We start from the raw sequence: 27,597 nt of genomic DNA on the forward strand, positions 1-27,597 counted from the left end.
TTTCGTTTGAACATAATTTTACAGTGGACATATTGCAGCATCCTACATAGAAGTTGTAGAACTTTTCAAATATTGCATGTTTTATTTTTTTTTTTACTTGTTCTGTCTTAAAGGGGTATATCACTAGGATATGCCCCCAGTGTTTGATAGGTGCGGGTCCCACCTCTGGCATGCGTGACCGCCCTCTATTCAATCCTATGGGAGCCCTGAAGATAGCCGAGCGGCTCAGCTATTTCCGTCAGACTCATAGAAGTGAATGAAGCGGTGGCCATGCTTGTGCGATGCGCTTCCCCTTCATTTCAATGGGACTTCCGAAAATAGCTGACCACGCTGCTCGGCAACTTTCGGTACTCCCACAGAAGGGAATGGAGAGTAGCCATGCATGCACAGTGCAGATGCCAGAGGTGGGACCCGCACCAATTAGTCATTGGGGACATATCCTAGCGATGTCTGAGATGGAAATACCCCTTTAAGTTATAGCAGATTATTTTTTGCATAAAATTTTTTCAGGCTCCAAAGCGTAATGCTAAGTTCACACGGGAAAATCTGTGGCAAAAAAAAGTCAGTAGAAGAAATGTAGCTGAGAATATGTTCCTTTTGCTGGCAGATTTGTAATTTGGTGGCAGATTTACAAGATTTACAAGCGTTTTAAAAGAGTTTTTGGTAAGAAGGAAGAGTTTTCAGAAGAGGTTTTAGAAGCCTTTTTCTTATTCAGCCCTTGCTTTTGGCGGTAGAACCGCTGCTAAAACCACTACTGGTTTTTTTTCTACTTCCCCTTTGCCTTCAATACAAAATCCACTAACAATCCGCTTCTAAGAAATAATATGCCTCTTCAGAAGAGGATATCAATTTAGTGGCGTTTTTTCCATGGAAGTCCATAGAAAGCTATTGGCGTTATGAAGGCAGATTTCGCTGTGGAAAATGGTTGTTTTCCACAATTGAATCCGCTGCGGATTTTGTGTGTGAACATACCCTCAAAATGCTGCTTTCCCTGCTGGTTTAAAGACTGAGCTAAGGTCATGAGATTTTGGTCTTGGTTGGTCTTTACACCAAGCACCAAACCAGGGGTGGACTGACCGGTCGGGCACTTTGGACATGGTCCGAGGGCCTGGCCGGGATGGGGGCCCGCCCCAGAATAACTTAACACCAGGCCCCGCTCACTGTAATAGTAATATTCCTATGTGAACAACTTGAAACCCCCTGCGATCCTCTCCCTCTCTGTACTCACAACCTCAGTAGCAGAGGCAGCAGCAGGCAGTGTAATAGGAGCCGACAGTGGAAGCTAGCCCCGCCCCTCACCGCCCTCCAACCAATCAGAGGCAAACAGCAGTCCAGCACTGACTCACAGCACAGGGGGAGTCGCAGGGACTCAGAGAATCGTCTGAGAGTTTATTAGTTAAAAGAATCGAATGAGTCAGTGACCGTGTCACCGAGTCTCCGCCAGACTTCCTGCTCTGCGGCTCCCTGTCTCCTGACAAGTCCGTCCGGGGGGGTGGTATAGTATTGCATGTAGCAGAGCTGTGTGTGTACAGTGTGCTTGCAGCAATGTAGCAGAGCTGTGTGTGTACAGGGTGCATGCAGCAATGTAGCAGAGCTGTGTGTGTACAGGGTGCATGCAGCAATGTAGCAGAGCTGTGTGTGTACAGGGTGCTTGCAGCAATGTAGCAGAGCTGTGTGTGTACAGGGTGCTTGCAGCAATGTAGCAGAGCTGTGTGTGTACAGGGTGCTTGCAGCAATGTAGCAGAGCTGTGTGTGTACAGGGTGCTTGCAGCAATGTAGCAGAGCTGTGTGTGTACAGGGTGCTTGCAGCAATGTAGCAGAGCTGTGTGTGTACAGGGTGCTTGCAGCAATGTAGCAGAGCTGTGTGTGTACAGGGTGCTTGCAGCAATGTAGAAGAGCTGTGTGTGTACAGGGTGCTTGCAGCAATGTAGCAGAGCAGGAAGCCTGGCAGGGACTCGGTGACACGTCTCTGACTCATTTGATTCTTTTAACTAATAAACTCTTAGACCTATCTAAATCCCTGCAATAACTATACAGTGTAATTACATCAGTCTGCTCCACTGCAGCAGAGCTGTGTTTGCCTGGAGCGAGTCCCTCCAGACCTTCGGTTCACTTGAGAGCCGACTCAGCAAGTGAACCGAAGATTCGATGAGCTGAGCATGCGCATTGATCTTCAGTTCATTTGCTTCTGCCGGCTCAGGAAGTGAACCGAAGATCCGATTCATGAAAAAGATCCGAACTTCCCATCTCTAAAACTCAGTAGCAGGCCGGGCGGCAGCGCAACTCACTGACGTCACGCGCCAGTCAGGCCGGACAGGAGCGCAGCGGTGGGGGGGGACGTGCATGAAGGGGCTTGGCGGTGAAGGACAGGTGAGGAAAGGGTCAATTGTGAGTGGGGGCGGGATCGACAGAGAGGCGCGAGTTGCTAGGGCGGCGGGGGGCGCGGCCAGAGGTGAGACTGAGGAAGAAGGCGGAAGTAAGAGCAGTGTGGCCAGGAGACTGAATTGGACGGACGGTATCATGTCGGCGCCTGTGATAATGGTGGAGGAGATGCTGGAGAGGTTGCGGAGAGAAGCGGAGGTGCGGGGGCCTGGCTGGCTGCAGGAGCAGGTTGGTGCGTGCATAGTTTCACCTGCTCCTGTGGCTACCCCCAATGTTCGGGCTGCCCGGCCGCGGCGGAGAATTCCACCGGCGCGCCTAAGCCCTGAAGTCACCCCCCGGGCCCGGCGCCGAGTAGGGAGCCCCCCTGTGGACCCTCGGCGGCGGAGAGCGGCCGCTCAGCCTTCTGCGAGCCGCTCTCGCCGTGGGAGGATTCCGATACACGGCGGGGCCCTGTGAGGAGTGGGACGCCCCTTCCCTCACTCCCTGCGGCTGCGCAACTGGATTCGGGACCAGGAACGGTGGACCGGCCCAGTCCCTCCATTAGCGGGCGGTCCACTCGGCTCTTAGACGACATCCGGTTTCCTCGGGCTGCACTGGTGGTGGACGGATACCAGCGCAGGTCCAGAGAAGATTTGAGCAGTGTGGAAGAAGGTCCCCTTGCAGTGGTGGAGGCCGCGGTCTCGTCCCGGTGTCCGTCCAGTGTGGTGCAGAGGGTCGTGCAAGTGGTCCAGGAGGAGCAGCCGTCGACGTCCAGGAGCTATGACAGTGAAGTGTCTGTGCGGCAGGAGTCAGGATCTATGGCAGCGGGAGTCACAGCGCCCGTGGTGCCTGGTGAGATTGCTTGGGGCTCCATGTTAGTGCAGGGTTTCCCGGTTGGTGGGGGGGGACCATGGGTGATTTTAGTAAGGGTTTGGGGCAGTTTTTGGGGGGATTGGCGGGATGGTTGTCAGGTATGGGGGCTGGCGCGGGGTCTCCGTTGCCGGGGTGGGGAGTGGTGCCGGGGTCAGGGGCTGGTATGCAGGTGGTTGCGGCGGGGTTGGGGTCGGTGTCAGTGGAGACGCAGGCTGGGGGAGATGAGGAGGTGCAGAGGTTGGATGATAGGGCTCGTGGTGAGGTGTATGTGTGCTTTGAGGGGCCGCTGGGGGCTCATTTGAAGCAAGAAGTGAGGGAAAAGATCTGGAAGGGTGAGTATGTGGAGATATTCTCGCTGCTCCCATTAGAAAGGTTTAATCTGGATAGGGGTAAGAAGGACGAGGGAAAGAAAGAGGAGGAGGATAAGCGGCGGCACCGATTGATCCCACGTACCTTTGCTAATTGGCTTCAGGCGTTTGCCATATTAGCAAGTGTTATAGGGGAAAGGTCTCCGGAATGTTGTTCGGCGCTTTTTTGCTACCAGGACGCTATTGGGGAAGCTTATAGGGTTTATGGTGGTGTGGGTTGGCTCCGGTACGATGAGCAGTTCCGGCAGCGTAAGGCGGTGAGGCCCGATATCCGGTGGGATCATAAGGATATTGGGTTGTGGTTGAGGGTGACGGCGCCTCCTAGAGCTGGGCAGTCCTTTCGGGGGGAGTCCGGGGGGTCATCCCCGGGTGTGTTGGCAGCGGCATCGGCAAAAGGGTTGTGTTTCCTTTTCAATGAAGGAAATTGCAGATTTGGGGCCAAGTGCAAATTTAAGCACGAGTGCTCGGGGTGTGGGGGAGCCCATGGAGCTAACCATTGCTTCAAAGGGGGAAGGAATAGGGGGGGTAAGGGTACTGGAAAAGGGACGGACGCCGGTGCGGGTGGAAGAGATGCAGGTGTTCCTAGATAGATATCCGGATCGGGTTGCGGCTGGTTTGTTGGGGGATGGTTTTAGGTTTGGTTTTCGTATTCCATCGGTTGTTACGGCGGGGCCTGTGGTTCCTAAGAATCTTAGGTCTGCGCTTGTTCACGCGGAAGTAGTGGCGGAGAAGCTGAGGAAGGAAGTGGAGTTGGGGCGGATGGCGGGTCCATTCAAGGAGCCTCCGATTAGGGGGTTGAGGGTGTCTCCGCTAAGGGTGGTGCCGAAGAAAGAGCCGAACAAGTTTCGGCTCATTCATCACCTGTCTTATCCGAAAGGTGCGTCGGTCAATGATGGTATAGATCCTGAACTTTGTTCGGTGGTCTACACTTCATTTGATGCGGCTGTAAAATGGGTGAGGCGGTTGGGGCAGGGGGCGTTGATGGCTAAGGTTGATGTGGAGGCGGCTTTTCGCTTGCTTCAAGTGCACGTGGAGAGCATGGGATTGTTGGGCTGTTTTCGGGATGGGGAATATTTTGTGGATAGGTGCTTGCCGATGGGGTGCTCTCTTTCGTGTGCGTATTTTGAGACCTTTAGCTCGTTTCTAGAATGGGTAGTGGTGGAAGTTTCAGGTTGTTCATCCGTTATCCATTATTTAGACGATTTTTTATGTTTGGGGGCGGAGAATTCACGGGTTTGTTCTTTGTTGCTGCATTCGGTGCAGTCGGTTTTTGCGCGCTTTGGGGTACTGTTGGCGCGGGATTAGACGTTGGGTCCGGTGACGGAATTGTGTTTTTTGGGGATTGTTATAGATACGGAACTGATGGAGTGTAGGCTTCCCCAGGATAAGTTGGTGGATTTGCGTCAGGAGATTGATAGGGCCATTGGGAGGGAGAAGATTAGGTTGCGGGAGTTGCAGTCATTGTTAGGTAAATTGAATTTTGCGTGTCAAATTATGCCTATGGGTAGAATTTTTTGTAGAAGGTTGGCCGCGGCTACGGCGGGGGTATCGGCGCCGTATCATTTTATCAGGTTACGAAAGGAGTTAAAAGGGGATTTGAGGGTGTGGGCGGAGTTTTTGGGTCAGTACAATGGCAGGTCTTTGGTGATGGCGGAGTTGTGTGATAGCGTGGATTTTGAGTTATATACGGACGCGTCGGGGGGGGGGGGGGTTTGGGGCCTATTGCCAGGGACAATGGTGTGCAGGCGTGTGGCCAGATTCGTGGGTAAGTCGTGGGTGGGTGAAGAACATGGCCTTGTTAGAACTTTTTCCCATTGTAATGGCGGTGGTGTTGTGGGGCGAGAAATTGAAAGACAGGAAGGTGCGCTTTCATTGTGACAATTTGGGGGTGGTTCAGGCTATCAACAGTTTGTCCGCATCTTCCCCGCTGGTGGTTAGGCTGTTACAGTTTTTGGTATTGCGATGTTTGTCGATTAACGTGTGGTTGGTGGCAGAACATGTGGCTGGAGTGGCTAATTCAGTGGCGGATTCTCTTTCTCGTTCACAGTGGGAGCGGTTCCGGCTTCTGGCGCCAGAAGCGGAGGTGGAGGGTCTGGAGTGTCCGCCGTGGCTGTGGGCGATCCTGGAGGAGAAGTGATGGGGTTGTTGAGGGATTCGTTGAGTCCGGGTACTTGGAGGGAGTATGGTAAGGCGTGGAGGACCTGGGAAACGTGGAATGGGACCTGGGGTGCTGGTGGAGGTGATGGTGATGTGAGGTTGTTGATGTTGTTGGGGCAGTTGAAGAGCGAGGGGTGGTCGGTGTCAAAGGTGAATCATCTTATTTCAGGTTTAGCGTTTGGTTTTAAGTTGCGGGGGTTACCGGATTTGACTAAGAGTTTTTTGGTGCGGCAGGTTTTGAAGGGTTGGCGTAGGGGTGCAGGCAGGGTGCCGGACTGTCGGAGGCCTGTGTCTTTTGAGTTGTTGGTGCAAATGGGTGATAAGTTGAGTGGTGTTTGTAGTTCAGGGTGGGAGCTGGGGCTGTTTAAGGCTGCGTTTACTTTGGCGTTTTTCGGTGCTTTCCGCTTGGGGGAGTTGGTGTGTGACAGTGTTCGGAGAGCGGGGGGGCTTAGGAGTGAGGATATCGAGTTGGTGGGGGATAGGCTGCATGTCCGGATTCGCAGGTCAAAGACGGATCAGGAGGGTAGGGGGCAGCGTTTTACGTTGTTTTCAGTGCCGGGGTGTAGTATGTGCCCAGTGAGGTGTGCAGGGTCGTATGGTGCGGGTCTGCAGAGTAACGAGGTTCCGTTTCTGAGGCATGAGAATGGTTCCTTTTTGTCTAGGTTTCAGTTTCTGGCGGTCTTTAAAAAATGTTTAAAGGTTTTGGGGGTGCCGGTCAAGGATTATTCTGGTCATTCATTCAGAATTGGTGCAGCAACTGAGGCAGCCAGGTTGGGCGCTAGTGAGGAGGTGATTAGGAGGATTGGGCGTTGGGAGTCGGTACGTTTTAAATCGTATGTGCGGCCTGCATTGTTGTAGAGTACGGCGGTAGGTAAGTGGTGTTGATTTTGTTCTTTTGTGTTCACAGGTCGAATGACGGCGGCGTTGGTGTGGATTTTGGGGCACTCCTATGTGTTCTGGGGTGCGATCAGAGCGGATGTGAGGCCGAGCGGGCGACAGTTGGGGGTTAGTCCGGAGTTGGCTACGGTCAGGTGGTTAGGCGTCAGAGGTATGTTGTGGGGCGGAGTGTTGCGTGAGGTGCATCATTTCGTTCGGTTGGATCGTTCTCCTGATGTGTTGGTTTTGCATGTGGGGGGGAATGATTTAGGCAAGCGTCCTTTTAGGGAATTGGTTCGGGACGTCAAGTTTGACTTGCTCAGGATCTGGGCGTTGTTTCCGGGGGTGATCATAGTCTGGTCTGACATTGTTCCGCGGAAGGCGTGGAGGGGTGCGAGGTCAGTGGAGAGCCTTAATAAGGCTCGGATAAAGGTAAATAGAGCAGTGGGCCGGTTTATGGCGAGGAATGGCGGTGTGGTTGTGCGGCACGAGGTATTGGAGAAGGGTGAGGGTGCATTTTGGAGAGCAGATGGGGTGCACCTGAATGCGGTAGGTACGGATTTGTGGGCTCTGGGGCTCCAGAGTGGTGTGGAAATAGCTTTGCTGATGTGGAGGGACGCGCAGGGTTGAGGTGGTCAAGCTGCGCGTTCTTGGAGGCGGGGGAGGTTCTTGAAGTGGAGGAATATGGTGGTACCTGAGGATGGGAGGGCCCCGCGGGAGGGGCTGGACTCTCATTGAGGAGCTGGTAGGAACTAATTACGCGTCCATCAGTTGCTGCCTCCGAGCTGGGTTCAACGGCTGGGGGCAAGATGGAGACGCAGGTGTTCCAGTGTTTATAAAGTTATTGGGGCTTCTAGGACCTCCCTCGTCATTGGTTAACTTATGTTATATTTATGTTGTATTTATTTAATAAACGGCTGCTGTGGCCAATTAAATCCAAGCAGTGGTGTGTTGTGTTTATTTCTATGGGTTAGGGTGAGGGGTGGGGGGTAAGGGATGGGTAGGCTAATGGGACTGAACAAATAGCCAATGCCCTCTTCATGCTCCTCCTACTTCATTCATAAAGTGGGAGGAGCAGGCGCGTGACGTCAGTGAGTTGCGCTGCCGCCCGGCCTGCTACTGAGGTTGTGAGTACAGAGAGGGAGAGGATCGCAGGGGATTTCAAGTTGTTCACATCGGAATATTAGTATTACAGTGAGCGGGGCCCGGTGTAATAGAATACAGTGACTGCACCGGGCCCCGCTGCCATTACAACACCAGATGCCGGTGTTCCGTTTACTTCACAGTATTATGTCTATATCGTGGGAGATAGTTTTGCATTACGTCTAGCTTGAACTGCTGACTAATATAAAATTTTAAATCTTTATTTCATTTCCTTAAAACTATTTTCCACGATATAGACATAATACTGTCAATTAAACGTCACAGAGGTGCTGAAGAGGTCTAGATATTTGCATTTTGTTAACCTTTATTTTTGTTTGCATTTTGTTAACCTCTACTGCGCCTGCGCCAAGTCGTCTTTTTCGCGCATGCACAGTGTATTGGGGATCATTCACTCACAGGGACACTGTTATGGGGGATCTGTGGATGACCCTGTATATGCTGCTATATATGTGTCATCCACAGAGCCCCCCCGACAACAGTGTGTCATCCACAGAGCCCCCCCCCCCCCACAACAGTGTCATATCCACAGAGCCCCCCCCACAACAGTGTGTCATCCACAGAGCCCCCCCCCCCACAACAGTGTGTCATCCACAGAGCCCCCCCCCACAACAGTGTGTCATCCACAGAGCCCCCCCCACAACAGTGTGTCATCCACAGAGCCCCCCCCACAACAGTGTGTCATCCACAGAGCCCCCATAACAGTGTGTCATCCACAGAGCCCCCATAACAGTGTGTCATCCACAGAGCCCCCATAACAGTGTGTCATCCACAGAGCCCCCATAACACCTTTTGGTTCAAAATATTTTTTTATTTGGCTATTCCCCACCCCTCTTGTAATTGTTCCGCTACTTGTGGGCTGCGCGGGAATGAGTTGAGTCACTTCGGTGGCCAATCCCGTCCTGTAGCGCGTGATCCCGCAAGACCCGCCGCTGTAGGTCACGGGTCTCTCGGGATCACGCGCCTCTGGATGGGATTGCGCACCGAAGTGACTGAACTCATGCCCTGGTAGCCCGCAAGTAGCGGATCAGTGGAACAAGTACAAGGTGGGTGGGGGGATGATCTGTGGGGTTGCCCAGACGGCTAGGCCCTTCACAGTAGTTATTAACCCCTTTCAGCAGTCCCCCATTCACTGAAGGGGAGACTGCTGAAAGGGATTAATAACTACTGTGAAGTGCCTGCCCCCCCCTTTCACAGTAGTTATGCCCAGATATGTGCCCCCTTCACAGTAGTTATGCCCAGATATGTGCCCCCTTCACAGTAGTTATGCCCAGATATGTGCCCCCTTCACAGTAGTTATGCCCACACTGCTTCTAACAGAGGCTCACTAATGGACGCTGAGATTAGATCACCCCATAGGAAAGCATTGAATCAATGCTTTCCTATGGGGAAAAATTTGACCCTGGAGGTCTTCATGCAGAGTGTGAGGACGTCCAGCGTCAGATACCGGACCAAAGGTCTGTTTTAGTCCAGGAAGCCCTCAGGTGGCTTATTGCTGGAACGTAAACAATGCAGCTTCTCTAGAACATTGCAGCTCGATTTCCAAAAGGGACACTGTACCCAGATTACTTCATTGAGCTAAAGTGGTCTGGGTGCCTTTTGTGTCACTTTAACTTTGAAATCTTATTAAAGATTGTGTAGGGTGTGGCTGGAGGCGGGGCATGGAGGCGGGACAAGGGTGCGGCTTGCAGCAGAACATGGGTGGGGCCTGTAAGCTGGCCCTTGATTTATTTTGCCCGGGGGCCCTGAGGGTTCTCAGTCCGCCCATGCACCATACTACTGGATGTAGAAGAAAACAAACTTTTCCACAATACAATGTAATGGAAAGCACTGCGTTACTGGATTGCAGACAACCAGGGGTTATCTGCAATCCAGTAATCCAGGGGATAGTCAGGGGTTGAAAAACTGCTACAGCCTTCCAGACAGACCATTTCAGTGACAATAAAAGTGGGTGGGTATCCCCTAACCTGACAGATTTACCATCATTTACTACAGAAACTGATGTACAACTGATGAAACTGATGCTCCATTCTTAGTACATAGTATGTCCTAATTGAAGTGTTCCAAATGCAATACAAAGTAATGGTAGGTTCAGTGGTGCTGCACCTGAGGGGTTAATTGCCACGGATCTCAGCACCTTGTCATAGAGGTCGGGTGCCAGGTAAATGATTCTGCCGCCGGCACCCACTACCTATATTTGTATTAAAAGGTTAGTTATCTTCATTGGTGGCTCAGTACGCTCCCCAGTATTAAAGTCACTGGTGGCAGTGGCCACAGGGTCCCCTCCCCTCCTTTTCATTGGTGGTGCAGTTGCAGTTCCGATCGGAGCCCCAGCAGTGTAATCACTGGGCTCCGATTGGTTACCATGGCAGCCAAGACGCTACTGAAGCCCTGGCTGCCATGGTAAGCTCCCTTTTGCTGTGTGTACTATGCACAGGGCAGCAGGGAGAGTGTAAGATCCTATTCACCCTAATAAAGCTCTATTAGGGTGAATAGGACAAGAGTTGCAGCCCCTAAGGGGGCTAATAGTTATTGAATAAAAAGTAAAAAAAACAAAAAAAAAAAAACACCAAAAATATTAAGTTGAAATCACCCCCATATAAAATATATGAACAATAAATAAAAAAACATATTACATATCGCCATGCCCAAAAAAGTGTGAACTATTAAAAATTTAAAAAAAAATATCTCCTATGCGGTGAACGCTGTAACATAAAATAAAAAAAATGCGCAACCACAAAACCGACTGTTCTATTATGGCCCAGACATTCCATAAAATGCAGAATAAATGCAGCTTTTTTTTTTTTTTTTTTTTTGGTGTGGTATCGAATGGTATAGAGACGTATTGCAATACTTTTTTATGGTATCGAAATCGAATCAAAATGTTGTATCACATGGCACATTAAAGGGATTCTGTCATGACATTTGAGGCCTATAACCTAAACATATGGCCAGGTCCCTACTAATAACCTGAATCCGAAACTGTCCTTATTAAATGTGCCTGTGGCTCTATTAGCACATAAAACAGGTTTTTATAACCTGTCATTCACCTACCTAAGGTGCCCAAGGGGACGTCGCTTCACCCTGCCCGGCTGCAGCCATCTCCGTCTGGTGCCCAGCGCCGCCTTCCCACTAGAAATCTCCGCCCTCCCATTCTATAGAGCCGCCTTCCTCACCTCAGCGCCGCCTCCCTCACCTCAGCGCCACCTCCGAAATCATCCGCTCCCTCAGCCAGATCCCGCGTGTGCGCACTAGGTATAACCTGATGCACCCGTGCGGACTCCTGGCAGCGGCCTCGTTGAGCGAAGTGCGCATGCGTCGTCCGGCGCACTTCGCTCAAACCTGCCTTGACCGCCCTATTGCAGCCATCCTCTCACAGCCTCACGGGATCTGGTGATTTCGGAGGCGGTGCTGAGGTGAGGGAGGCGGTGCTGAGGTGAGGAAGGCGGCTCTATACAAAGGGATGGCGGTGCTGGGCAACAGACGGAGATGGCTGCAGCCGGGCAGTTGGGTGAAGCGACGTCCCCTTGGGTACCTTAGGTAGGTGAATGACAGGTTATAAAAACCTGTTTTATGTGCTAATAGAGCCACAGGCACATTTAATAAGGACAGTTTCGGATTCAGGTTATTAGTAGGGACCTGGCCATATGTTTAAGTTATAGGCCTCAAATGTCATGACAGAATCCCTTTAAATAAAAAAAATTGCAAAAAAGTTGTGAAATTGCAGTCCTCTACACCCAAATTTTTTGGGTAAAGCTTAAGTTTCATAAATTAAATGGACCTTAAAATGGTGCCCATAAAAACTTGTCCTGCATCATACAACATATCTAATGGAAGAAGAAAAAAAGTTATGGCTCTTGGAATGAGGCAAGGGTTAAAGAATGGTAAAACTTGTGAATAAAGGGTAAACAAACCTGTTTCTTCTTTAGCTTGGAGATTTGCTGTTCTACCATGGTAATCTCACGGTCCACCCTATCCATGTTCTGAATCAGCTCCTCCTTGGAAAGTCTTGTAGGCAGCAGATCCAGGTCTCCATCAGCGTGAGGAGGACTTGAAGGGGACACAGGCTCTAGTTTTCCAGCTAGGCAGCGATCCTGAGAATAGTAAAATGTAATACGTAACATCAAACTTTTTGTAAGCAAATTCCTAGCAATCAGTATAAAACAAATATCGGCCAAAATTTACTTTTAAAGAGGACATGTCACCACAAAATGCAGTGCAATCTGAAGGCAGCAGGTTATAGAGCAGGAGGAGCAGATTGATATATATATTTTTGTGGGAAATGATTCAGTAAATCTTTGCTTTTTTAATCTTCTGTGAAGAGCTATCGGTATAGGAGGGAGGTGTTATCAGTGACTGACCGCTCTCTCCTACACACACAATGCCATCAAATACTTCCCTCCTGTACCTATAGCTGTTCACAGGAGGTGGAAAACTGAATCTTTTCCCACATAGTTATAGCAATATGCTCAGCTTCACCTGCTCTATAACATGGTGCTCTCAGATTGTCCTCTTTAAGTCAATGCCTAATTAAAGGGTGTGACATATCGCAAAGACATTCCATCACTTTCTGATCAGTGACTGTGTAGGAGCATATAACATTTTATGAAAAGTTAAATAAATTAAGTAATTTACACATAAGTGGTGCTAACATCTAACTGAGTAAATAGAAGAATTCATTACTACATACAAAACAAATAAAATGGAAAATACTGACAGGTATGCCATGGCTTACCATTTTGTAGCTGTCACTACAAGCATTCAGAGGTATGCTTCTAAGTAGCCCCAATGGACCATAAGAGCCTGTAATCTGGAGGCATGACATTGATTTCTATTGGAGAGTTCTCTAAACACACACTGAGACCTGTGCTAAAGTCATTGTGCAGGGAGGAGGAGGTGCTGAGCTATGTCCATCATCTATTGTGAATGGTAGATCATCTGCTATCTGTCTATCAGTGATTTTGGTAATTGTAGTCCTGCCTGTGATAACGTGATGACTACTGAGTAGTGATCTCCACATATTATAAGGCTTACTGGCCACGGAATAAGCTGAAAGATCTTCGTTTTCTTTTTATAGCAATAGTGACATAAAACTCCGATTTAGAAATAGGTCGCTTTCTGATACGTTCCCTAACTCTAAGCGGAGTGAGGATATTACGGACCTAAAGCAAACAATTGACTGCCCTGTTGTACATGGTTATCTATAGGAAGCCAAGAGCAGAGCTGTTTTGCTCCTCATTTTTGGATTCTATTCAAAATTCAACAAATGACAACTACAGAAAATGTTGGAATCAGGCCATAAACTATGATCAGAAAATAAAACCTGGCAACATACACCAATGTGCAGGAGGGGTACTGGATCATGTGCAAATAAAGTTCCAAGCAAAATGTTCTGCATAGCTAAGCCAATGGCTTACATCATCGGAACTAAAACTTGAATTTAAAAAGGAGTCTGCCAGCTGCAACACAAGTGTCTGTTTCAAAACTTCATTCCTCCTTTTTGCAGACGGAGTTATTTAAATACGGAAATGATCCGTTCCCTGCCTAGAGGGCATAGCCACTGCCCTTGGTGCAAGAAAGATCTTCTCCTTCGAACTTTCAGACACTCTCTTGCAGTTTGATGGACAGGACCAGTCATCGGTACATGCAAGGCAGAATAGTTCCCAGCTCTACTGTGCGAGCTTCGACATCTCATCGCACGGCACTCGCTTGTGTGTCCATCAAAACTGCAAGGGAGGGGATCTGCCACCAAGGGCAGCGTCAATGCATATATATAAAAATATATATATAGAAAAAAAATATATAATGAAAAACCTGCAAAAATGAACTTATAAATCAAAAATTTCTTTGCAATACATATGTGACCTTGGATTTAGTTTATTATAGGTGCTGTTGCTGGCAGACTCTCTTACAAGGAAGAAGAAGAAGAAGAAAAAAAAGGGGGTACAGTTTTAAGATCCTTCTTCTTGTCAAAACAAGCATCCCATCCGAAGACAGCATAACCCAGAGTGGCAGGAGACCAACGTATAGCACTCAACCACCCACACCCTTGCAATCAAACTCTGCCAGCAGTGCCCAGCTAACCCTCCCCCCCCCAGACACACACACAATTTGTCTCTGCACACCAGCTGCGCAGCTACAATGGTACTGGTGTGACTGTCCATCAGAATGACCATGACATCATCAGCTTTCGCCTGCCAAAGCCCCACCGTAGCAGACCGAAAACGGGAAGCAGTAACATGATGGTGATTAACCTCTTATGAGCTCTCAAAAGCAGAGCCATTATAGTCAAATGTCTTACCAGGCTACATGAAGATTCATTACAATATGTAGGACAGAAAGCTTAAACACGTGTTCAGATTAGATTGCCAAATCACCCTGCTGAAATAAGCCTCTTCTAAGCAATTTTCCTGTAGTAGAATAGAAAGCCAGTTCATTGTCACTGAAGGATTATCCTACGAAGAGCAGACAGGCTGCTGGCCACAAAAGGGTTAATTTCCCTTATTAACCTGTAGCTGCAAGCTAGGAGGACAAGCACAGTTTGGCATAATGGAATAATGAGGCTAGTTTCAGCATACATCAGGAATTACACGTTACTGCTAACAATTGCACGCCCATTTTATTTAGTACTGTTATCAGATCATATATGGGAAGCACCTACACGTCCCCAAGAGGAACTCTTTACTGGGCATCCATCCAGACGTCTAGAATATGGAGAACACAAAGATGAGATACCCACTCTGACCACCATAAAGATGGCATCTCTTTATAAAAATTCATTATTATTTTTTTTAGGCAGTTCTGTTGCCGAAACTGCCTGCCGGAAAACGGATAGCATTTGTTTCTGGATCCGGCTGACAAATGCATTGAAACACCAGATCAGTCTCTCCGGTGTCATCTGGAAAAACGGATCTGGTATTTATTTTTTTCAAATTTTTATAGGTCTGCGCATGCGCAGATCGGGAAACCGGATCCAGTTTTCCGGAACACTTCGTATCCGGATCCGGCATTAATACATTTCAATGGAAATTAATGCCGGATCCGGCATTCCGGCAAGTGTTCCGGAATTTTAGCCGGAGAAAATACTGCAGCATGCTGCAGTATTTTCTCCGGCCAAATACCGTAAGAGGGACTGAACTGAAGACATCCTGATGCATATTGAACGGAATGCTTTCCATTCAGAATGCATTAGGATAAAACAAGCGTTTTTTCCCCGGTATTGAGCCCCTGTGACAGAACTTAATACCGGAAAACTTTAACGCAAGTGTGAAAGTACTCTAACAGGACATTATGTGGCATCATCCCAGTTCGAGGTTTCTATCAACCAACAATGCTATTTTTACAAGCGTTTTTAGTGGTGTAAATTTTTTACTCATTTTTTTTCTTGGGGTTTTTCCGTCTATAGAGAAGTCAGGCAAGTTTAATTTTTAATGCCACCATTTTTGGGGTATCTAATGTAATAAAACAATACAATTACAACATTGTTTTTATGGTTTCACTGTGCAGTAAAAATTGCATGTTAATGTTATTCTTTGGGTTAGTATGGTTTTGCGGATGACAAGTTTATATGGTATTTGTTTTACTACTTAAAAAATAAAAAATAAAATTGATTTGTGTCGCCACATTCTGACATTCATATCTTTTTATTTTTCTGACAACTGAGCTGTGTGAGTTTTTTTTTTTTTTACGAGGTGATCTCGGAAATTAGGAAAATTGGGGCTTTTAATATTTGTAAAAAAAAAATATTTAACTATTTTCACCTTTTTTTCAGTCCCCTTCAGGTACTTGAAACTGTGATCATTTGATTGCTTGTACTATACACTATAATACTTCTGTATTACAGTGTATAGGTATTTTCACAAGCAATCTATTATATCCTGCCAAAAGCTGCATTGACAACGGCTCGTCCCTACGTGTTTGCTTTTGCAGGATGCCAATTGGAGGACAAAGGGAGATCCCTCACAATGTCTAACCGATCAGATGCTACGGTTGCAATTGACAGCAACATCTGAAAGGTTAAACTGCCAGGAATAGAGTTATCTCCAATCCTGGAAGTGAGAGCTGGGTGCTAACTGTATAATACAGCTGGCACTTGCAAACTGTGGCGCAGGACCAGTTCCCGAGTCCACGCCATCGCTGTACTAATACGGCAACGAGCATTAACTTACTCATAACTCGGTGAAGTATTGGTACATCACAGTGAGTGAAGGGAAAGAGACAGAGATAGAGAGAGGATTTGCTAACTTGAATACCTCCCCGCTGTAATGAGTGACAGCTGTTGTGGTCTCCTCGTTGAATGCTACAGCCATCAGAGGGGAGGTCCTGTGAAGCAACTCAATGAATAGAGCACTTCACAGTGAAGTTCCACCTCCAGTGCACTTACAGAAGTAGAATCTGACAGAATTTAAGTTGATAATCACACTACTCCTGATGAGAAAAGCTCCAGAAATGGTATGTTTGCTCTCCCCAGACTATCTATTGATGCCAACAGTTTAGAATGGTCAAAACTGCTCAGAGTCCCTTTAAAGGATCTGCTCCTAATTTCTTAGCGGCAGATATCACAGGACAACTTTAGAGTCCATCCTCAAAAGGGTATAAACAGTTTTAGAAAACGAGATGTACCTACACAATATTAAACTGAGGTCTGATCAGTCAATATGGCCCTAGTAAGCAACCATGTACTTAGGAGAGGGGGGGGGGGGGGGGGGGGGGTCTCCTAGCACTAATCAAAATGGTTCACCCATCATGGTACTGTACTGGGTTTTGCCACCAAAAAGATAAGGGCCTGGTGTGCTTCCCCTCCACACAACTCTTGGAACAGCTCCTCAGATGTTTGTTAACAGTGTAGTTTTCTGAAGAGTCCTGTGGGAATACCCAGGCCCTTCTTTCTAAGGTCTATAGTGTAGCCTCTATGGCAGGCATGCTCAACCTGCGGCCCTTCAGCTGTTGTAAAACTACAACTCCCATAATGCCTTGAGTGTAGGCTGATAGCTGTAGGCTGTTCGGGCATGCTGGGAGTTGCAGTTTTACAACAGCTGGAGGGCCGCAGGTTAAGCATGCCTGCTCTATGGTATGCATTCTCTTCCTTGTAAGAACTGCTAACCAACATTATTATGCTCACTGTGGTTACCACTAAGCTTTCCAAGCTTTAACTTATTCAATACTGCCAGAGTAAATTCCCTTCCCCATCTCTGTCTACAGTCAGTCTTCAGTGCAGTTATGACATTCTATTAATGAGGTGAACATGAACTGAGCTCAACATAAACCTAGTCATACAAAAGAGTGGAGCATGGACTCATGGGAGGACAAATAAAGATAATAAGGGGGGGGGCGGAGCCTGCATACACTCTGAGATAGCAGCATAGTCCGGAGCTCCTCTTCCACTTGCCGCTTTGCTCAGCTTATCTTTAGCTATTATTGGCTTATCACAGGGAGAAAAAATAAATAAATTAAATAAATTAAAAATGAAAAAAAGAAATCGGCAGGGATAGAAGCAAAGAGACCCTTGGAACTCCTAAACCACCGAAACAGCAAGCGGAGATGGAGAAATATCTAAAGAGGAAAGGTCTCCCTATATACGACACGGCATCCAAGATGGCGCCGCCTGCTGAAGCGCTGCATTCGGAAGCAGTGGAAGATACAGACAGCGTGGCCGGAGGGCCCGAATCTACAGGGCTGAAAGACTCAGAGCCAATTACCCGTGCTTTTCTTAAGTAAACAATTGCACAGGCCATGCTGCCCATTATGAAGGAACTCAAAAGATATCAAGGCGGACTGTGACTGTATCATCCGTGTCACAGTCTAGTATTCCCTTCTCCCCTTGAAATAGCACAGCCAAATAATCCACAGAGCAATAAATCACTATTATCGCTAGTATTGCTGGTATCGCCAAATAAGTCTATACATTAGCCCAAGCTGAATGCTAGAAATACTTTACTGGAAGGCCTCACTTTGAAAAAATGCAATTGCTTTTATCCCCTGCTCCCATGCAAGGGAGACACCCACAACAAACATACATTAACCCATAACACAAAGGTTACAACCCACATAGACTCATCCCCTCGGCCGGTGATATAATCATGGTACACCATGGTTAACATAATGAACACAGGCAGGGGAATACACATTGCCCTCTGTTGAATTACAACTCGGTTGTCTCCAGGACAGAGGACAATCGCCAATACACACAGAGACAATGAAACAGACATCACTTACTCAAACATACAATGTCCCACCCTTTACAATACACATAGACATTTAACACATCCCAAAATGGCACGAATTAGACCAGGAATTCAAAAGTTAGTACAAGTCTCTTTGGCCTGGCTGTACTCATGGCTTTTCTGCACAAAACCGATGCATTCAATATGGGACCATAATCACACTGTAAGAGGCTGGCAAGTAGTCCTCTCCAAGCACTCGTGGCCACCTCAAAAGAGGGGAGTTTGTCACACAGACCTCCGCCATATTTGGAACAACGCTAGCTCAACAGCGCCTTTAACCAGATCGAAGATTTTGAAAATCGCAACCGCAGGAATAACCTGCATTTAATAGGCATTCCTGAAGGGCATGCTCCGGAAGCACTTCCCCAGGTAGCTACCACCATTTTTTCCACAATATTGGGCCAGGAACGGGCCTCGACCATAACGATTGAACGCATCCATGGGACCCTCCGCCCCAAACCGAAACCCACAGGACACCCGAGGGACGTAATTTGCAAACTGCTTAATTTTCCAGACACTTCGGCAATCCTGCGTCAAGGCCGGCAGAGAGGGCAAGTTTTTTTTATATCGGCCCCTGTGCATATATATCAGGTCCGATCACTAACTACCTTGGCTAAGAGGAGAACCAGGAGAGCATTTGAGAGAGCTTAATCCGATTTACCCTTTCGGGACAGTGATTCTCAAAAATAATAAGCAGATAATCATCCTCACTCCAGAAGACCTTCAAGCCGCATGGCCTAAGCTGGAAATTCCCCCTCCTGGATGCAAGTTCCGATGGATGATGATTTGCCGAACCTACCTTCTCCACCGGATCCATGGTCCATTACTGGTGAAAGGAAACAGCTACAGAAGACAAAGAGATCCCTGCTAAAGGACTCTGCTACCTGATGACATAGGACTCTTGCAAGTATATTCTATACTCCAGGGTTGATACCTCTATAGGAATGTGGTGGCTCATTATAATGGTATACTACTTGACCCACATAGATGTAACGAAGGTCATATGATTTGGGTCTTAATGGTGTGGCACTTCCTCTCATTGTTGCTGAGGATGTGACTATACCACCCACTTTAATAGCCACACTTATGACTCAGAGGCCTATTATGACAGCCTGGTTCTTTCCAGCATCGTTCTCTCTCTTTACCTTGCTATCCTTTGCCTTTTTCCATTTTCATCCTTTTCTATCCTACTTTTCTTTGTCTTTGTCTTTCCCCCGTTTGCTGCACTGGTCAGGTTTTGCAGCCTATGTGAGGGCAGGCCTAAGTTATGGTATTTCTAACACACCAACTCCCTCCCAGTTTGCACAAAAGCATTAGTCGAGCTCTGTCCGGTCAGGCGAGTGTGTGTTCTGGTGCTTTTTGTTGGGGCTCCGGTCACGGCTCAGCCTGAGCTCGTCATATTAGTACTCTTCCTTTCTTTTTCTTTGCATCTTTTTTGCATTGTTACGTTTTGTATCTGTTTGCGGGAATCGTCGGGCGATGTGAGGGGACACACTACCTTCACGTGTTTCTTTTCTTCTCAATTTGTGACATGACGAAACATGTAATCTACTCTTAATGTGAAGGGGTTTAACGTACCACAAAAAAGGTCTAAGGTATTTACTGTGCTGCAGGAAAGCCCACCTTCAATACTCCTCTTACAGAAGATACATTTTAAGGCCCATAGAATCCCCAAACTTCAGTACGCTCCCTTTGACCGCTGTTTCACAGCTGTAATGGGCCCCAGGCTTCCAGGAGCGCCAGCATTGCCTTTAAAAAAGGAGTAGCCTTTACCTGCCTACACTCTACGTTAAATCTGACCCAGGTGGCAGATTTATTTTTGTAAAGGGGAAATTGGATGACATACCTATCACCCTGGCGAATGTGTATGCCCCTAATACAGGTCAGGTAAAATGGTTAACTGATACCATTCAGCAGCTGTGCCTGTTTGCAGAGGGCATGGAAATACTTGGTGGGGATTTTAATGTGACTCAATCCTTTATTGAATTCCTCTACCTCGAGCTCTGCTATCTCCTTCGCAAGTCTGAGTAAGCTGAAGACTTCATTGGAAAGTCTTCACCTGGAGGATACTTGGAGAACACTCCATCCTGATGCCAATTTTTCCTTTTTCTCGCATGTACATCATTCCAATCAACGTATTGATTATTTTTTCATTTCTCAGGCATCGCCATCTGGGGTGAAGTGCACTGGCATAGAGTCAATCTCGGTTTCAGACCATGCACCTATCAATATAGTTTTACAACTGCCAACGCCTTGCCGTAAAGCTTGGACAGAGACTTAATTAAACCCTCTTGAGGGATAATTCAACAATCTCAGCATTGGGTGAGAAAACTATGATTACTTCACCTCCAATATTACTCTGGATATTCCATTCCCTACGGCTCACAAAGCCTACCTTAGAGGAGAACTGATAGCCTTAGGCACGGCAGTAAAAAAGAAACGGTCACAGGAGATTGCTACTTAAGATCTCGACCATAGAGAAAACACACCAATGCTCACTTGCAGTCTCGCAGCTTGCTGAATTAACTAGTCTAAGGGCTCTTTCACACCTGCGTTGTTGTCTTCCGGCATAGAGTTCCGTCGTCGGGGCTCTATGCCGGAAGAATCCTGATCAGGATTATCCTAATGCATTCTGAATGGAGAGAAATCCGTTCAGGATGCATCAGGATGTCTTCAGTTCCGGAACGGAACGTTTTTTGGCCGGAGAAAATACCGCAGCATGCTGCGCTTTTTGCTCCGGCCAAAAATCCGGAACACTTGCCGCAAGGCCGGATCCGGAATTAATGCCCATTGAAAGGCATTGATCCGGATCCGGCCTTAAGCTAAACGTCGTTTCGGCGCATTGCCGCATCCGACATTTAGCTTTTTCAGAGTGGTTACCATGGCTGCCGGGACGCTAAAGTCCTGGCAGCCATGGTAAAGTGTAGTGGGGAGCAGGGAGCAGTGTACTTACCGTCCGTGCGGCTCCCCGGGCGCTCCAGAGTGACGTCAGGGCGCCCCAAGCGCATGGATCATGTGATCACATGGATCACGTCATCCATGCGCATGGGGCGCTCTGACGTCATTCTGGAGCGCCCGGGGAGCCGCACGGACTGTAAGTATACCGCTCCCCCGCTCCCCACTACTACTATGGCAACCAGGACTTTAATAGCGTCCTGGGTGCCATAGTAACACTGAAAGCATTTGGAAGACGGTTCCGTCTTCAAATGCTTTCAGTACACTTGCGTTTTTCCGGATCCGGAGTGTAATTCCGGCAAGTGGAGTACACGCCGGATCCGGACAACGCAAGTGTGAAAGAGGCCTAAGGGGGCCAACTTAAGGACCTATTGGGTACCAGATTTGCAAAAAGTTTGATGTACTCCAAACAACGTATATACGCTCAGGGTGATCGAGGAGGGAAGATGATGTCTGCTCTTCTTGCTCGCACCCATATTTCCTCTATTCGCTCCTCTTCAAATGCCCTATTGCACCAAACAGAGGAGATTGCCTTTCAAATTTGCCAAATTTTATGGCCAACTATATAATCTAAACACAGAGGAGACTCTGGTAGAGAGAGATATGCGATTGAAGGATATCCTCTCCCTCAGCAAGGGTTAAGGTTAATGCCGGTTGTATTTTTGATGTTATTTCCAATAAAAAGAGATTTATGGAAATAAAAATAATGGGGGACAATAAGTATTGTATTTATGCCACGGCGTAAAAAATGAAAACATTTTTTGCATATTATGGGGAACACTATACAGTGCCTTGCAAAAGTATTTACCCCCCCCTGACTTTTTTAGTGTTTTGGTGCCTGACAACCTGGAATTGACAAGGATTGTTTGAGGATTTGCATCATTTAATTTACAGAACATGCCCATAACTTTGAAGATAATTTTTTTTTTTTATTGTGAAGCAAATAACAAATAGGACAAAATAACTGAAAAAGTTAATGTGCATAACTATTCACCCCCCTAAAGTCAATACTTTGTAGAGCCACCTTTTGTGGCAATCACAGCTCCAAGTTGCTTTGAATAAGTCTCTATGAGCTTGCCACATAGTAACACTGGGATTTTTGCCCGTTCCTCCTTGCAAAACAACTCCAGCTCCTTTAAGTTGGATTCCAACACATTTACATGTTTCACCTTAAACCAGTCAAGTGTTGCTTTAACAGTGTGTTTGGGGTCATTATCCTGCTGGAAGGTGAACCTCAGTCCTAGCCTCAAATCACGCACAGAGTGGTACAGGTTTTGCTCAAAAATATTCCTGTATTTAGCGCCATCCATCTTTCCCTCAACTCTGACCAGTTTCCCAGTCCCAGCTGCTGAAAAACATCCCAACAGCATGATGCTGCCACAACCATGTTTCACTGTGGGGTGGTGTTCTTTGGGTGATGTGATGTGTTGGGTTTGCGCCATTTTCTTTGATGGCCGAAAAGTTCAATTTTAGTCTCATCAGGCCAGAGCACCTTCCTTTATAAATTTTGGGAGTCTCCCACCTACCTTTTTGCAAACTCTTAACTAAAAACAAAAAGGCACGTTGTAAGTAATGGCTTTCTTCTGGCCACTCTGCCATAAAGCCCAACTTTAAGGAGAGTACAGCTTATTGTCGTCCTATGTACAGATACTCCAGTCTCTGCAGTGGAACTCTGCAGCTCCTCCAGGGTTATCGCAGGTCTCTGTGCTGCCTCTCTGATTAATGCCCTCCTTGCCCGATGCGCGAGTTTTGGTGGGCGGCCGTCTCTTGGCAGGTTTGCTGTTGTGCCATGTTCTTTCCCTTTAGTTATGATCGATTTGATGGTGCTCCTGGGGATCATGGATCATGGATAGTTTTTTATAACCTAACCCTGACTTGTACTTAACAACATTGTCCCTTACTTGTTTGGAGAGTTCCTTGTCTTCATGGCAGTGTTTAGTTAGTGATGCCTCTTGCTTAGGTGTTGGGGCCTTTCAAAAAAGGTGTGTATATGTAATGACAGATCATGTCACACTTAGATTGCACACAGGTGGACATCATTTCACTAATGATGTGACACACCATTGTGTTCTGATCCATCACATAAAATTCAGATTAACAAAACATTGAACTTAAAGAGGACCTTTCACCTGTATAAACTATGGTAACTGAGTATGCTGACATGTAGAGCGGCGCCCGGGGGTCTCACTGCACTTACTATTATCCCCGGGCGCCGCTCCGCTCTCCCGTTATAGGCTCCGGTACCTTTGCTTAAGTTATAGTAGGCGGTGTCTTCCCTTGTCCTGTGGGCGTCTCCTTCTCCTAGGCTGCAGCGCTGGCCAATCGCAGCGCACAGCTCATAGCCTGGGAGAAAAAAACCTCCCAGGCTGTGAGCTGTGCTCTGCGATTGGCCAGCGCTGCAGCCTAGGAGAAGGAGACGCCCACAGGACAAGGGAAGACACCGCCTACTATAACTTAAGAAGCAAAGGTACCGGAGCCTATAACGGGAGAACGGAGCGGCGCCCGGGGATAATAGTAAGTGCAGTGAGACCCCCGGGCGCCGCTCTACATGTCAGCATACTCAGTTACCATAGTTTATACAGGTGAAAGGTCCTCTTTAAGGCTGTAATGTAACAAAACGCGAAAAAGGTCGGGGGGGGGGGGATACTTTTGCAAGCACTGTATATGCTGCAAAATTTGTGAATCCCCCTCGTTCTCGTCAATTTTAAGAAGGGTCAAGAAAAGGGGGTGTGGCCCAAAGGCTAAGCACACATCTGCATTCACATGAGTTTTCTGGAGTTAATTAAGAAGTCTACGGCACCTAGGAGCCTGCCGTAGCTTTGAGTCTGTCACACAACAAGCAAGAGGATATGCCAAATCTATGACAGCCTTGCACCTCTGCATAAATTTGGAACATCCTCCGGCTGCGCGGGGGTAAACAAGACTGGCAATTAAGACTGCCTGTCTTCACAAATTTCCCCTAATGTATCCATCATCCCAAAGCAATGCTAAATCTGTGGCTTCAATCAATGAGTCTACATCTACATCAGAAACAACATAACTTCTCATGTGAAGCAAATTCTTATCCTTTTTGACAAATGTTACCGTGACTATTACAGACCAAATTTTTCTACACCAACAAACTCTAATTATGTTCATTTCTACCCAATTTACATGTGTGCAGCACACAACAAGGCTTGGTTATACAGCCTCCATATGGAACAGCAGTTAGATTTGGATGGAAAATGCAATTAATTATCCCTTGGAAAAGATAGGTAGCTGAGCATTATGTGACGATCTGGAAATAACATTAGTGGAATTTTTTTTCCCCACAGTTACACATAGTCATAGATAGCTTAACTACTGCGCTTCAATTCACATTATGCTAACTAGTGGTGAAGAGATGTGAAATGTCTCAAGAAATCTCTTGGAAGTAAGGATCTGTGCAGGATTCAAAACAGACTAAATTACTACAGCCACCAGAGACGCAAGGATAGATTTTCTTCATTATGGTGAGCGATGAGTTTAGACATTATATACGGTCTAAAAACAGAAATCACATATAGACCTTCATTTTTAAGCAATGCAGGAACTTTATGAATTTCTAATAAACAAAAAATGCTCAGATCTTTTACAAGTAGAAGAACATCCCACAAAAGGAATACCGGTACATTAAAATACCCTATCTCCAAAAATATATGGAAGAAAACAGCTTTTGGTGTAATAAAATTAAAAAAGTAAATAACACATCAAAAATAGCAGTGTAAACCTGGCCTAAAATTAACATTTATGGCGACATTCATTTTCAGTTTCTTTTAATTTTTGTATACATGGATAATGGATTACAACTGAATTCATTCATAGAAAGAATGACAAGACCAGAAAAGAAAAGAAAATGACGTCAAATGTGAATCACTAGATATAAATATGGTGTTCCTGACTATGCAAACCAACTCTTCAAAGCAGGACTACTTCAATACTCTCATATTGTCTCTCTCTTACAACCTTTAACTTTCTACTCCATTCCACAGTACCCCCTCCCCCACAACCCTCATCTCAGCCGAAGACTTTGAAATATGAGGCAAACATAAGATTGACAAAATCCGAGAAAGCTTCAACCAACAATCCCTCTACACAACTACTCAGCGCTCTTCCCACATAAACCCAGATCATATCACAACCTGTGCTCTTGACCCAATCCCATCCCACCTCATCCCTAACTTTTCCGCTCCTACCGTAGTACTTCACAAGTACAACCTTCAGGGTTTCCCATTCATACACCACCTCCTCATCATCATGCTCATCGTCCCTCAAGGCTCTGTCTCTGCATACATTTGGCCTGGAACAGGTCATACAGTTCCATGGCTATTAGGCTTGAGTGAATCGAGATTTATTCAAATTCTTTGTTTTAATGCTGTCCGGAGACCTGTCTTCGTATAGCATTAAAGTGTATTGTCTCCATGGAGGCACAATTTGTTTGACTCGAAGTTGCGCGAGACTTGGGTGAATGAATTTGGTATTTATTTCCGAATCTTTAAAAACATTTAAAATTCTGAATCTGAAGTTGGGTTTGGTACTGCTGTTACCTTGGTACCAAATTAGACTTCAGATTGCCATTTTAAAATGTTTTTAAAGATGCATAAGTGATTTTCGAATTAATTTACCAGAGTCTTGCGTGACTCGAGCTGAAACCAATTTTGCCTCCATGGACAAATCGCCTTTTGGATCTATGATCCAATACCACCTCTATGCTGAGGATACTCAAATCTGCCTCTCTGGCCCAGATGTCATCAGGAATCCCAGTGTGTCTGTCGGACACAGCAAACAGAATTCATCATCTTTCCCCTACTTAACTCAGCCCCCCCTATCAGACCTATCCATTACTTTTAAAAGCAGAATGCTTTCTCCTGTCTCACAGGTCCGCTGCCTGGGGATAAAATTTTATTCTGCCCTGTCCTTCAAGCCACACATGCAAACTCTTACCCCTGCCTGCTATTTTCAACTCAGGACCATCTACCCTATTGGCTCCTAACTCACCCAAGTCAACTAAAATGATAATGCATTCCCTTGTAATCTCCCGCCTACACTACTGCAACATCCTTCTCTGTGGCCTTCCATCTAAGGGCTCTTTCACACTTGCGTTGTCCGGATCCGGCGTGTACTCCATTTGCCGGAATTACACGCCGGATCCGGAAAAACGCAAGTGAACTGAAAGCATTTGAAGACTGATCCGTCTTCAAAATGCGTTCAGTGTTACTATGGCAGCCAGGACGCTATTAAAGTCCTGGTTGCCATAGTAGTAGTGGGGAGCGGGGGAGCAGTATACTTACAGTCCGTGCGGCTCCCGGGGCGCTCCAGAATGATGTCAGAGCGCCCCATGCGCATGGATGACGTGTCCATGTGATCACGTCATCCATGCGCGTGGGGCGCCCTGACGTCACTCTGGAGCGCCCGGGGAGCCGCACGGACGGTAAGTATACTGCTCCCCCGCTCCCCACTACACTTTACCATGGCTGCCAGGACTTTAGCGTCTTGGCAGCCATGGTAACCATTCAGAAAAAGCTAAACGTCGGATCCGGCAATGCGCCGAAACGACGTTTAGCTTAAGGCCGGATCCGGATTAATGCCTTTCAATGGGCATTAATTCCGGATCCGGCCTTGCGGCAAGTGTTCAGGATTTTTGGCCGGAGCAAAAAGCGCAGCATGCTGCGGTATTTTCTCCGGCCAAAAAACGTTCCGGTCCGGAACTGAAGACATCCTGAACAGATTTCTCTCCATTCAGAATGCATTAGGATAAAACTGATCAGGATTCTTCCGGCATAGAGCCCCGACGACGGAACTCTATGCCGGAAGAAAAGAACGCAAGTGTGAAAGAGCCCTAACACTCTTGCAAGTCCTCCAATCTATCCTCAACTCTGCTGCCCAGTTAATCCACCCCTTGTTTCTCCTCTGCCTGTTCCCTTTACCAGTCCCTTCACTGGCTCCGCACTGCCCAGCAAATTCAGTTAAAAATACTAACTAGATATAAGGCCATCCACAACCAGTTATATTTCTGACCTGCTTTCCCAATACATCTCGACATGAATCTCCGATCCTCACAAGACCTTCTCCTTTGTTCTCCTCTCATCTGCTCCTCCTTGTGGTGACCATCAATAGCCATTTTCTGTTCTCCTCCAGTTGTCTCTAATGCAGACCATAGCAGTTGGATTCAGGAGGGTATGTGCGGTTGCTGGCCGGATACATGAGTACCTGATTCTCACAGCATTAATTACTGCTGAGTGCTCATTATGTACTCAGCCAGTGGCAGAGAAAAGGGCTTGGGCGACTTCCTGGATATCGGCCAACTGGGAAATTTCCCTGTAGGCCAGTCCACCCCTGTTTTATCATCGCCTAGTGTGTCTTTCCCCGGCTCCCTTGCAGATTACAAGCTCTCCCTCTCTGTACCAGTCTGTTAATAAGTTATTACCCATGTACTTGTATTTTTATATTATGTATACCTCCTCTTAGATGTACAATGCCACGGCATTAATGTCACTTTCAAATAAATAGTATTAATACCGTCACTCAGTATCTGAGGAAAGGGATTTAGGGGTTATTATTTCAGAAGACTTAAAGGTAGGCAGACAATGTCAGAGCAGCAGGAA

At 47.0% G+C, this 27,597-nt stretch overlaps 1 protein-coding gene across 1 annotated transcript in view; it reads right to left on the bottom strand.

Moving 5' to 3' along the window:
* The window catches only part of NCOR2 (nuclear receptor corepressor 2), a 450,727-nt gene that overhangs the window by 245,177 nt on the left and 177,953 nt on the right, over positions 1-27,597 (bottom strand). The window contains 1 exon segment of the mRNA XM_040416221.1: positions 11,711-11,890. Within this exon segment, the coding sequence (XP_040272155.1) occupies positions 11,711-11,890 (180 nt within the window).

The sequence above is a fragment of the Bufo bufo genome, chromosome 2, assembly GCF_905171765.1.
Source record: "Bufo bufo chromosome 2, aBufBuf1.1, whole genome shotgun sequence".
Classification (NCBI taxonomy): domain Eukaryota; kingdom Metazoa; phylum Chordata; class Amphibia; order Anura; family Bufonidae; genus Bufo; species Bufo bufo.